This window comes from Argopecten irradians, chromosome 2 (assembly GCF_041381155.1).
Source record: "Argopecten irradians isolate NY chromosome 2, Ai_NY, whole genome shotgun sequence".
In the NCBI taxonomy this organism is placed as follows: Eukaryota; Metazoa; Mollusca; class Bivalvia; order Pectinida; family Pectinidae; genus Argopecten; species Argopecten irradians.
Window position 1 is genome coordinate 9,319,326 of NC_091135.1, and position 14,419 is coordinate 9,333,744.

The 14,419-nt window shown below is 34.1% G+C and overlaps 1 protein-coding gene across 4 annotated transcripts in view; it reads left to right on the plus strand.

The window, feature by feature from the left end:
* The window catches only part of LOC138314373 (integrin alpha-8-like), an 83,352-nt gene that overhangs the window by 26,516 nt on the left and 42,417 nt on the right, over positions 1–14,419 (plus strand). For all 4 annotated transcript variants that reach the window (XM_069254677.1, XM_069254674.1, XM_069254676.1 and 1 more), the window contains exon 4: positions 10,357–10,471. In XM_069254677.1, the coding sequence (XP_069110778.1) occupies positions 10,357–10,471 (115 nt within the window). The remainder of the gene's footprint in view (positions 1–10,356; positions 10,472–14,419) is intronic.

Genomic DNA, 14,419 nt, shown 5'->3' on the forward strand with positions numbered 1-14,419 from the left:
TACCATGTGTAAAATACTGCCCTCACCAGTTTGATGCCTACCCTTCTATCCTTGTATCTCTCTGACCAACGTGTACAGTACTAGTTGGATGGTCCAGTGTACTGGTCAATACATGAGGTGTCTTATGAATGACCTTCAAGGGATGTACGCCTGTTGGTCATCTTGATTCACATTCTAGATATGATGGTGCTAGCATGTTTGCAGACTGTATCTGAAATTGTATCTATTTGACCAATGTTAGTACAAAAGTTTGTCCGATAGAAACTGGTCAATATCATATCAATGATGCAGGTTACTTTTACATGACCAAATAGAGGTCCAAAGGCACTTTCTTGACCAATGGTCAGTTTACATGAATCATGTCTAGTATACTTGTCAATATAGCTTATCATGACATGCATGTATCATACAGATGACTTTTGAACTTGAAGATCCTTTAGAGATATTATAAAGATGCTAGGTCATTTTCAAAATTGAAATTATTCTAAATTTTTCAACTGAAATATTCTAAATTTCAGAAATTTCCAAACGAACTAGACCAATCAAATTCCCATGTACTTCATACAATTCACCTACTTCCCGTAACCAGGTTAGCTTTTCAGACGCCATCCTTCATCATTGAAATACCCATACAATCATTTCTTGTTTTATTTGATAACAGTTGATACTATATAGCTACATGTTTACAGAAGTGGGGACATTCCTGATCCATAGAGTATCCAATGTTTACAGTAGGAAGTCCAGCCCACTGGTCAATATATATCTAATGACCGACAAGGCAGTGGTCAGTTGTGGACATAGATAATGAATATCATAAATAGAAAGTCTGTATTTGATAGATGAAGCAGATTAATCAATGTTCAGTTAGGTATCGTTTCTGATCCAATCGGAGGGCATGTAGAGTTTGCCTGCATAGACGGCTTCTAACTACAATTTAGCTTTATGCTTTCCCGTTGCTTAGCTAAATTGATAAATGTAATAAAATATCCACTTATTGATTCATGAATACAAAACCAATCAGCGAAGTTAAAGCTGCATTCTATCCATTTGAGATTTTTGGTGATTGGGTATTCTGATTACAATTCTATGCTAACCAAGCATAAATGGTGGAACACAAGCTCAGAGAGTTTGTCAGAAATATTGATGAATAGCGAAATGTTTAGAAATCCAGAACAAGTAAACAGTAATACGTATTTCCTTTATAACTGTAATCCGCCGTTCTAAACAAACATTTATAAAGGATTCTCTATCTCTGCTGGTGCTCTGTGTGCTGTTGAGACTTGTAGCATTTCGGTCATCTCACGGAACCAAAATGGTGGCTTATTCAGATAAAAGACAGAATCATAGCAGATGTATTCATTTGTAATTTGTACAAGAAGGAGCTGACGTTTCAAATTGATTTGTAGTGCAATTTATTGTTTTTTTATTGGAGGGACATTCACAGAGGACTTCAATACCTGCCACTCTCAAACTGTCTCAGCTGTCGTCAAAGCCCAGGTTCCTGGTCAAACAGTAATCCGGTACTCCACGATCTGAAGCAATACATGAGCAACTGAACAAATAGTTCCGTCTTTTATCTGATCTTTGAATTGTTAGAAATATTCAGGTTTTACTTGATGGTGACAAATTTGAAGGCATCTGGTGATAAATAATCTCAAAACATAGATTTACAACAAAAATTTCCTTTAAAAACATTTTCTTTGAAATAAAATTCTGAAATTTCTGCACGTCCAACACTACAATACGTATACACTTGCGTCTGCTTGCCATGCATGTACAACCCATACATATGTCTCGTCACATTACAGTAAAGTATTTTTTGAATTCTTTATTCCATTGTCATGCAAAATAATGTGAAGAATGTTGTTTCAGACCAGTATTGGCTTATTTACATCTTGTGATCTAAGTAACTGGAATATTTTATCACAACTTTCAGTCTACTCTGTCTTGCTGTTCTGTCGGGGAAGATAAAGCAGATGTATAGCTTCTAAGCTAGACGATGAGGGAGCGACATTTACCAAACTTGAAGAGGCAATACTTTTATCAGCTAAATATTCTTACAAGTTGATACTGGATAAAGAATTACTGTTATGTAACATTGAGTCTTTTGTATGATAAGATTTTACTTTGTCTCAAACCCTAGCCTGACTATAACTCTTTTAAAGTTCAGCCTTATTTATCAAAATTTCTGTCAAACGTTTTTTATATGTTGCAGGCATAGAATAGAAGTATTGTTGCTCAAGGGTTATCATATAGATAAACTTATTGTAATAGAAACTATGATAAGTTCCTCTTTGGGGTTTTGAGGTCAAGATCAAAGTTGAAGGTCAGAGGGTGATTTATGATGCAGCTTCGGTGATGTAACAGTAGGTCAGAGGTCACAGAAAGGATTCTCGGTGTTGTTGGGCAAAACTCTGATAAGAAGCAACATCGGCTGACACAATGTCTCCCTGTAGCTATTAATTTGTATTTCAGCACTGTGCTGTCTATCAAACACCATCTTTACTTATCTTTCAGGACTATTTGCAAGGAATTTGAGAGCTTCATGTGTTAAGATAAATATTTATAATTTTGCTGTATTTATTTATTGCTCAGAATTTGTTTTGATTGATTATATCTCTGAATTTCCATTCAGTTAAGTTGCTATAAATAATGTGTTGATTGGTCTTTAAGAAAAGAAATAAATATATGTGCTTTCATCTTAAGAAGGTCTAGGAATGACAACTTGAATGGCGAATTTAACCTGAACTTTAGATGCTTTACAAGCGGCATGAGAGGATAGAGAAGCATTTTGTACATAGTTTCAATATTTCCCACAGAAACTCATAGGAATAAGAAGTTATCAATGCTAATGTTTACAAGTTAAATAAATATGAATGGATGATGCATGTTTGTGAAGTATTTTGAGATGTTGATGGTTTCTTCACTTCTTAACCGAATTAATGCTGCATTATTACTCTCTGATGCAAATCTAGATGTTCTCAATGAACATGCATTCAATGGCATCCTGTGATTGATTTGAGATTCTAAATCAAAATAGAAGAATGAAGGTCAAAGTTCACATTTGTCCTGATGGCTTGGTCAAGGTCACTGCATGCAGCAATTTATTTTTGAAGAACTCATGGCCATTCATGGTCATTGAAGAAAGAATGTTCTAAATCTAACATATGTTCTTCAATTGAATGGATAGGGTTCGGTGAAAATAGTCATCTGTAAATATTTTATTGACAATAAGATAATAATAATAAGACTCTTTCATATGTGGATATGAAGGATAGGGATATTCTACCCGAGGGTCACAAAATGTAGTTAGTAAAACCCGAGGCTTGCCGAGGGTTTTGCAACATTTTGTGATCCGGAGGGTAAAATATCCCTATCCTTCATATCCACTTATGAAAGAGTATTTTTCTTTCATACCCCGACGTTTTATTGCATTTTACAACTATAATATCCCGCAATTTTGAAATAAATTCGAAGAAATTCACAATTGGAAGTCAATTTTCCATACATGAAAAATTACGTGATATTTTCAACACAAATTCCGTAATTTGCATCTTTTATAGTAAAACCAGTCATATTTGTGAAAAAAAAATGTTAAAATTTTACCAAGGAAATAGAGATTTTGTTGACTCCCTGTCGTCACGAGGCTTGATTGCATGGGTAGCCATGCAATACAGCCTCAGGCGACATGAGTGTAAAAAAATTGCCCTGGACCAGCCAGTATTACACCCAGAGGTATGAAAGAAAATAAATGTCAATAGGTTTATTAGCTTAGCTTTAAATTTCTTGGTCTCCCATTGCAAGATATATCTTGCAAATAGTATTTGTAACATTCCGTCATTCCTTTGTCCTATCAAGTCCAAAGACAAATGGATGGAAAGGGTAATTATGGCTGTAATGTCAATGGAAAATTATTGAGTCACTGATTTGTAAATGACTTAGATTGTCATGGTTATAACTTAAATGTATAGACATCAGATTTGTCATATTGTATCGGACTAATTTCATCAGACATAGATGGTATATGAATGTTCAGTATTCTATTGGTCATGTGTATTGACTTCATTGTTCGGTGGTTCCAGAAGAACAAACATTAGTATATTGTATATACCTGGTATGTGTGTGTGTGTAGTTATTGTATATACTAAAGAACCAAACAGCTATACACAAGAAGTCTGAAAAACTACTTCACTGTGAGCAAATGTCACTCAGTCATTTATCTCAAGGGTTGATCTGAAGAGTACTGCTCTTACTGAGAAATCAGAGTCTACATCAAACTGATGTTTATAGAAATTATGGTCTACAGCAAAACAAACTGATGGGTATAGAGAAACACAGTTTGTAGGGTCCTCACTATAGTTAAGCATAAACCATATATCCTGAAAAAAGGCAGAGTTTATCGTCATTGACCAAGTACCTCAATCAGTAGACCATTTGGCTAGCATTTGGAAGTCCAAGGGATTTTCTCCTCTCCTGTTAAAAAAGTCAAGAAGCTTGCCAAACCCCAGTGTTTCAATTGCAGCATTGGAAGTACCTGTTCACTTACCACTTGTGAAGTGTAGTGTCTTTTGAGACAAAGACATAGAAGAAAGAATATAGCAGAATCAGGCTGGGTCGAACATCATTGTCAAAGCAGCTCAATTGGTAGAGCTTGTGTTCGGTGGTTCAATGTTCAAACCCCGCTTCTTCTTTCCTGGTACAGTTTAATGAATAAATGGTTACTTTAAAAAATTCATGTTAGGATTTTATGATAGTTTGATGTCGAACATGTCAAAAAGAGTGTTTGAAGACTCAGGTGATTACTGAGACAATTTATATCCTGTTTCTTCATAAAATCTAGCACTAGTTTAGTTTTGACTTAGTGTTTTGGACATAAATGTCCTTTCTGTATGTCTGTCTGTTTTATTGTCTGTGTGTCTGTCTGTCTTACTGTATGTGTGTCTGTCAGTAGATCATAAATATCAGCTGTTTGTCAGTAGTGACTGGGATTGTTGACCTGGATGTATTTACCAATTGCTGTCTATCTAAATAGTGTTGAGCGATGGGAGTGGTGAGATGGTTCAGGTCTCAGCTGTGTCTTACCATACTTTTTACCTCAGAACCTCAACAGGTCCTGACTTCAGTAACAGATAAGATACACTCTACAGATATCATCCCCTCTCAAGTCCCAGAGCCTTCAGTGTGATAGAACCACTTGTCCTAATTGCCAACATGGCTTGCTTGTTTCCTGTCCACTGATTAGAGGATTTGTTGAACTGCATTTGTCTCGGTCAATTTCATTGGCTGTCTTTTAAAATTAAGATATGATGTTCATTAATTAGAAGAATGACCTGAGTTGCATTTGTTTCGTTGAATTTGATTGGTTGCGGCGTTTGTTTCGTTGAATTTGATTGGTTTCCTTTTAACATTTTGTAGCCTTTCTAATCTCCACTTGAAAGAGTTCTGTATTAGGCATGGCAGATAGCATCATGGGATTGGGGCAGGCCTGACTCCATGGGAGAGTCGGAGGAAAAAACTGAACTCTGCTCTGATAAAAATCAGGACAAAAAAGATTCTACAGTACTGAAGTTGTATTTTGTGTATACGCATATACAGTACATAATGCTTTAAAATTGGAACAAACTGGTTGACTCTTTACAAGTTTTACTTAACAAACATTACATACATTATACAGTTTAGAGTTGGCATTGAATATACTTTCTGGCACATCTAAAAGACCTGAATGGACCCTGGATGAAATTTAATTGAAGTGTTTCAATGATTCCATCAATATTGATTCATATAAAGCATTTGAAAATCACTTTTCTCGAAACCCAAAGTCATTAAAAGAAAGAAAAAATCTATATGAAAGTCATGTTTATGTCATAAGAGTGAAAGTGGTTCAATGTAATTAGGTTAAATAGTTTTATTATTGATGGCTCAGGTGTTATTGGTGTGTGGAGTGACTCTGCCATTCATTGGAAATAATCTTACACCATGAGTATATATCTGTCCGAGATATAGTAATGGAACAGCTGTGTTTGAGAGGAGGCTGTGAAATCTATTACCACATTTTACACATCCACCAAAGATCCACCACATAATGACAGGGATGCACCAGTATTCATCATCATTAAGTTCTTCCTTATTCAGTTTTGCTTGTCTTTCTGTGATTTTAAGATGATGACTTAGTCTGGTTGTCAAGTTAATGCTCCCACCTCCCAACCCAGGAGAGCTCCACTGTTTCTCGGCTATTAATAGACTTGATTACATTATCTGACAGAACAGCTTCTTACAGGAAGTGCATGCAAGGTAGATAGAGAGGGTAACCTGTGAATCGCTGTCTGTCAGGGCATGCTGGGAAATCAAGATGATGGATCACTCATGATCAGATGTAGAAAATGTAAAGCAACAGCATTCAAAAAAATATTATTTCCCCAAAGGCATCATTTACTATAGTAAGAATTTCAGTAATGGTTTTAGACGCAGATTGAGTGTTGTGTAACAAGGAGTTGCCATAGTTAGTTTCAAAAGTATTTTCGTATGGTAGTTGATATTCTAAGCAGAATTTCTCAAGCAATATACAGTAACCAAAGCCAGAATTACCTGACTCTAGTCCCTATAGATATAATCCCTGCTCTGTCATTCATTTAGGTACTTTCGGCTGTATCAGAAGTCTACAACACTCGATGATCAGAAGTCTACAACACTCGATGATCTGCAAAATACATATGTAGCTACAATATAAAGTTTTAAATGTAGAAAGAAGTTAAAAGAAATGTATTTATGGACCAGTCTAGATGTTACTGTATGCTCCAGAGGATGGTACCAGAAATATTGGAGGGGCCATTTGTTTTGCATCAGCCACAGAAGTATCTATGGTGCCAACAGCTGTAGAACATAGGTGGAGGTCACTGGGGCTGTATGTGTGTATCTCTCTGATATGTTGTACTAGTATTCAGGAGGTAACCAAGATTTTCTGAAGCAGCTTATTATATACTGCAATATATAATATTTCAAAATATTATTTCATATTTTGTCGTTCATTATGATTCAAATATTTATATAAATTTAATCCAAAAGAATTTGAATAAAAAATGACTGGATCAAAATTGGAGAAAGCTAGATCACAAACTCCAACGGAATTCAAGAAGAAAGGAAGTAGACATAAAAAAAATTCTGATCATCAAGAATGCACTTGAAGTTATTTACCATATTTGACTGGGTGAGTGCCCAGGGCATATAAATTATTGAAAAAATAAGAGGAAAACATGTTTAATAGGTTTAAATTTATAATATATTTTTACAGCATGATTGCACAAAGTTATTAAGCCATGTATCAACATAAAAAAAACTATTAAGGAATTACCATTGTGTTCATATTTTGAGTCTGCTTAAGTGAAATTGAGGCTTCAAGAAATAGACAAGGATGCTGAGGGACAGGGTGCTTATGGGTCCGAATACAATAACTCAAGTTGAACCCATCTGCCATCAGTGTTTAGTAACTAAAATAGATATTTCATAAGAACATAACTATAAAATATTTACAAGACTGTTTGAACGTTTCCTTGTTTCAGTAGAGAGAGCCTTCTATATATATACAATGTATAGCTCTAACACATGTTAAGTTGTACTCTAAAGCGTTTCCGTCTCGGCTTTTTAATTTTTATTTTTTTGGTGTCATTTCATGGCTGTAGCAGGTGTCATATTGATACATATAATGATATATTGTTACCCGCCTATTAGTAAAGTCACATCAAGTGTACCTATAAAGTGTGGGCTTTGATTTGGTGTGAAGTGGGCACTTCCTAAAGGGGAATAACTCTATGTGTCAAGTGTGTCACTCCTTATACCAAACCTAACAAAGTACTGATTACGTATTTGAGGAAACTGGATATTAAAAAAAATTATGGATGACTAACAAAAAGCGTAACATGTACAATGTAGTTTAGGAGAAGTATGGGAAAGTTTGTTTTAAATCAAAATATCATAAGGATTAAAACACACTTCTCCTTTTGTGATAGAAAGTACTTACTGTTCATTGTCTCTAAATATGTCTTAATTTGTGACTCCCACTCCCTACCATTCCCAATCAGGCATTGTCATCCAGTGACGGCAGAGATCAGATCTCACTCCGACCTTGATTTGAATGGCAGGTATCATTAATGAATACTTACTCTATTGAAACACCTGGTTCTGTTTGGTTTTCCTTGTACAGCTCTGTGTGACCTTAAAAAAAAAATCTTCATATGTGGAGATCTTGCTCAATGTTTGATAGATTTCAAGTTTGGATAATATTATGTTCCTGTTGTTATGTTACTATGATTGTATAGTAGGTATTCATTATATTTGATAATTTTAAGCCTTCATTTCCAAGAAGAAGTGCCAAAGCATGGCCGATAGTTTGAAAGACTTTTACAGGGGGACTTCTTGTGACAGTTTTGTTACCAAATGAGTTTTGAAATTTCATATTTTGAAGAAATCCTTGTAACATTTTGATCTTCAACATCAGACTTAGCCAGAATTTACTCTCCTACTGAAATTCATCAACAGCAGACATCAAGGAATTCCCTAAAATAAAAAAAATAATGTAATTCCTTCCAATGATTACTCCCTGATAAAATGTCTATAAAGAACAAGTCCAGTCTGATTTATTGACCAATTACCACAAGTGGTCCTAATCCCAGTCTGTTTGCCAGACGTGTCCTTTATCACCCCATCAACAGGCCTTTAGTACACTCAGTCCAGCTGGTCAGACCCATACTTTAGCTTACAGATGGTACAGAGCTTATGGTTCGGTGGCTGTATGATATCTCTAAGGGGAAAGCCTTGGTTAAAACACTGAACAATAGCAATAGGTCTACCAAAAATAGGATTAGAACAGTAATGGTGTCCAGAGGTGTTATATGATGTGTGATTCTAAAGGTTCATAAAATGCTCAAATGGTCTTGGGAGTTTTCGTACTGGTCAGTTCAGTGGTACAATGGTCATTTGCAAGAAATTGTTGAAGAATTTGTCTTGTGTGCAAATGCCAATTGGTATATGGTTTAAGGTTGCTTTGGGTATACCATATATTACTTTGACAATATTGTTGCTATGTGTTTCTATGGTTTATTACCATAACAGTATTAGAGTATGATTGATTTCAGTTGCATATAATTGATGCTGTTGCTAGTATGGTGATAAGATGTGGTTCATGGTTACTAGTGGTTACTATGGCAACACATTGTGGTTGCTTGCTGCTTTAGTTAAAGGATGTGGTTATAGTTGCTATGGTAACACATTATAGTTAATTGCTGTTGTGGTTACCAATTTTGTTTATGGTTGCTATGGTTACAGATTTTGATTTTATAGTTTCTTTGGTTACATATATATATATGTTTGTTGATTCTTGCTACGGAGACAAATTTCGTTTTTGATGGCTTCTATAGCTACTAAATAATGATGGTTGATTGTTGCTGTAGAGTATGGCTACAGTTCATCATGCCACAAGTTGTTACAGAGGGAAACCTGTTGAGGCCCATGCATGCCTCAAATACAGGAAGTGTAAGATTGGTAGAGAGTGCAATGGTGTTCACATTACAATGAAACGAGAAGTAGAATGCTCTGTCAGATATATGTCACATATCCTGAGTTGGAAGACAATTAGTCAAGTTTTGTGTCTGGCTCCACACTGTTTTATTGGGGTGAAATACTTCCTCCACACATACACCAGGGTCAGATTCAGTTCTGGCAAAGTTCTGAAGGATTGTACTGTACTAAGAGGCTACACAAGTGACATTTATGTGAGGAACATGTCCGGGATGGGTAGGGTTGGTCTCTCTAACACAACACTGGGGTGTGTTATACACACAGATATGGTAATTTGCCTGACAACAGACACATAAATCTGACAAAACTCTACCAATCTCCAAGACAACTGGTACTTTCAGGTGGTCATTAGACAAAGAGTTTTTGTCAGTGGTCTTTCAGCTTGACACTATCACTGATTCAGTCCATATAAGATTTATCAACAGTCTCTTTCATATTTAAACATAAAATAGCATGATAACTGAACTATAAAATAAAAAATTAAAAAAAGATGATTGAAGAATGGAAATATATGTAAAGAAATAATATTTATATGTATGTTAAATCTAAGCAAATAAAATGTTAATATGATCCAGTATGCTTGTAAGCATCCACTAGTGATTCATACATTCATGTCATGTCATTTTGAGATTCATATACTGGGTATTTTGTCATCAGTTTGTGTGATATAAAACTGATGATGTCATAGTTTATTGCTTACCTCACAGACTCAACATAATTAGTGAAAATCACCTGATGTTAAGGATGTTTATTGTTTAGAGTAACATGGTGATGTTTATTTTCCAGGCATGTGCTCCACGATATGTTTACAAATCTCCCAAGGCAGACAAGAGAGCACCGGTTGGTACCTGCTACCTGGCTAGGTATAATTCATTCCAGGAATTCACACCCTGTAAATCCTGTAAGTAGAACCCTGTTTCACTATAGAATGCATGCATGTTAATGCTTTCATTGCATTCCAGGACATATTTCATGAATTACATCATCAATAATTTTGATTTTATGAATTATATCAAGAATGAACTCTTTCACCCCTGAAGACACACTTGGACTCTTCTAGATCAAAGAGTAGATCAGTCCATTATGAAATTTCAGGGGTGATTAAGTTAATTAAGTTTATGAATTCATTTTCATTTCAAGGAAAGATCAAGATGAAATGGAATGAAAAGTACTACAATATTACCATGAATTTGTTTTAAGTGTGTTTAATATAAAACATGTTTAAGTGTCTATTAAATAAAGCTAAACATTGTACAAGCAGAAGACATATTTCTTGTGAAAACCTAATTTATCTACAAAGAAAGAATTTCCAAGGAAGAAGAATAACACACGTCAGATTAGGGTATTAAATGATTGTGAAATTGGAAAAGACTTCTAGTAATGTTGGATGTCGTGAAGGCTATGTAAGGCTATCCATCAATATTTTAAACATGGGATAATTACTTTGCCGGATCGCTGTGTTGACATAACTCGGAAACTTCAAGGAATCACAAATGTGTTTAGAAACAATTTTAGAAAACAAATAAGATCAACGACTATCAATCATTGTTTCTGCAGCATCTTGAGGAAGATTTGTTTTCAATTCGCATATTTCCGATTGAGGAACAATTGAATGTAAATCAAATTGCAGTCTTGATTTATTGATTGTTTTGCTTTAAGGCCTATAGTGCAGCTGTCATGGCTGATAAAATGCTTTAGCATGCATCTCCTTCGAGTGATCTTTGAAGTGATAACCCAATATTTTCAACAGCAGTTATTTTTTTAATTTTTTTTCGCAGAGTGGCTTTATTTCCAGCTTTTCTAAGATGAAGCATCAGTTTTGATTGGCATTATTTTCAGATTTTGTTAGATAAAACAGCAGTTTTGATTGGCTTTATTTTCAGCTTTTGTGAAATGAAACAACGATTTTGATTGGCACTTTTTCAGCTATTGTAAAATTAAACCGCAATTTTGATGCATTAATTATTTGAGGGTTTTTTTTTCAGGACAAAACTATCCTAGAAAAGCAGCCTTGAATTTTGACATTCCAAAGACATTGTTCATCATTTTGTATCTTATCTTGTCGTACTAATTAAAAATCAAGGGAAATAACTCTAAAAAGATTTTTATGAATATTTTAATGCGATATATGTGTGTTGGTGTGCTGTGTTACTTTCTGTATTTGTGAAAAATGTGCTCCACGTTTTGTGTGTGATGTTTAATAGCAAATAGATTTCCATTACCTTTTCCAGACTAGATTACTCAAAATTTTTATGGTTTCGAAAGCAGTTATTGCCCTTTATCTCAGTGTCCAGCATTATCTATGCTATTGTACATAGCTAGTGTAAACGCTTTGCTGTATTAAGTGTATCAAACCCATGAACATTTAATATTGATACATAAATATTAATATTGTAACTTAATATTCATTATATTGTGTTCAAATATTTTAAGGGCATCATGAAATTTCACCAATCAAGCCAATCAATTAACAGTTGTTGATGTATCTTATTATGTACACATCCAAATTATGTATCATAGATACATTTTTCAGTATTAAGAATTAAATTTATTCTTTCATTTTAGATAAATCATGTTATATTTAAAGAAAAAATACTGTGTTTAAAAAACTGAAACTTTAAACTGACTTTGACAAAGAAATCTGTGTCACTGACATGCTTGAAATATCTTGATGTAGAAGTCGGTTGTGGTGGTTTGAAGTTGTGGTTATGGTGGCGGTATATTAACCTTATAATTTCATAACAGGAAAAGTCCATCATCTAGCCTCTTATAGCCAATGGCCGTCTGAGTGGCTTTAGGTTCTCATCTCTGAATTACGCTATAGAATTAATATCAAAGACTACTTACCGTTAAATAACAATCCTTACATTTACGATTAGTAGTTATGTCAGGAATTTATATCAATAAAACATATCATAGCTTACTTCCCTTCTACTCTCTGTGCGTTGTTAAATATATAAAAGATACATAATGAAATAGTGTTTATTGATAAACAATTACTTATGATTACGATTTTACATATCATAAATACATAAGTGACATGCATACACATTTGTCTTTGTTACCAAAATGTTTAATGAATGAAAAACTATTCATATCAACATAGTATAACTCGGATGATTGTTCCACTTGGTCATAAAGACTAGGTTGTTTTTTATGTAATCTTTATTTAGTCTACTTTAAAATAGTCTAGTGATTCATGTATATCACAATAAATGCTCCTTGTTTGAGTACCTCTATCACAAGAGAAGTTAGTAAAGGGAGATAACTACATATGTTTTGTTCAATTGGTAACTGATTTGGGCTGTTTCTTTTTATTGTTTATCTTATAAATAGATATTAACAGCTACATTCATTTAAGGATATGCCAGAATTAGTTCAGGGGAACATTGCAGTTCCTTGACCCAGGTTCATGAACATTCCTTAAATTTAGAAATTCCTTAATTTAAATTTTTCCATAGGAAAGCATTACAGAAGTGAAGGAAAACATGTTAAGTTAAGGAGCCTTTCTTAAAATCTGTGATGCTTTTCTTTGGGAAATTTTAAGTTAAGGAAATTCTCAAAGTTAAGGAATGTGACATTAAACTGGGTCCTGGAATATAACTTGATAACCTACTTTGTGATGTGGGTCTGAATTGATGGGGTGCTTTAAATGGGACGTTGATGAGATAGAACTAATGATGAGAACATCTTCAGACACGAGAAGTATATGTCCTTTTGTCATTACAAGGAGTTACTGAATGTACTACATATATATGTGTAAGGACAGGAAGTCCTTCAGGGGAAGGTCAAGTACAAATCGGGTGTGGCCTTCTTATTCACCATAATGTTTAATGTTTTGTAAGCTTGCTTCAACAAAGGCCATGGAAGGCAACTTTATTTAAGGTCAACCATGGGAATAAGTATTTCTTAACATAAAACATTTTGGAATGAAAGTCATTATATATATAGAATCTATGAAAGCTTAAAATAATCTATTCCGAATTTGTGATCTTGAGATTTCATGTTGTGAATTTTGATAACCTTGAATTATTTGAGAATAGTTTTAACTCAATGCTACCAGCTTCAAGGTCAATTAGATTATCAAATATGTCTTTTGAAATGTCAAGGCACATTTACATTGGAAATGGAATAAACGAGAATGCCCAAATCTTTTTGTAATTGATTTCGACTGCATTGGATTTCATGGTGACATTCTATGGAATGAGACAAATCTAGCTTCATCTCAGAATGAAATACAAAGGATTTAAACCACATTCGATATTGACTACTGACAAATTAAACTAAAGAGAAATAAATTTCACTGGAGTTATATATCATAATTTCCTTACTTTTTGAGTAGAACATTATTGATTTCAACAAGCTGTGATATGACCCAGAATATGGTTGTACTGTAATAGTAATTCAAAATTACAATAATTCAAATTTATAGTATTTCAAATTTACAATAACATCTTAATCGTAGCAATTCTGTCTTGTGGAGAAAACTAGGCAATGTAAGCTCTGTGTGATATGTTCTGTGTGTGAAATATGACTGATCATGTATTATAGGTCTAAAGCGATTGAAATGATACATCATTTTGTGAACTAAGCACGAAATTGGAGATAAATTGTATATTATAAATATATAATATCGCTAAACTGAGGCTAGTGTAATTGATATATTAATCATTAGCCAGTATAGATCTCGGCATATTCAGTTTTCGATAAATCTAGTTGACAAAGATGGCCATGATTAATGTACTAGTCTTCAGGCTTAATTATTATAAGGCAGGTTTGATTGACAAGTGACTGTTATAGAAAGGTTTCATTTATACAAGTGACCTTTATAGGCTAGTTTCCTTTTTAG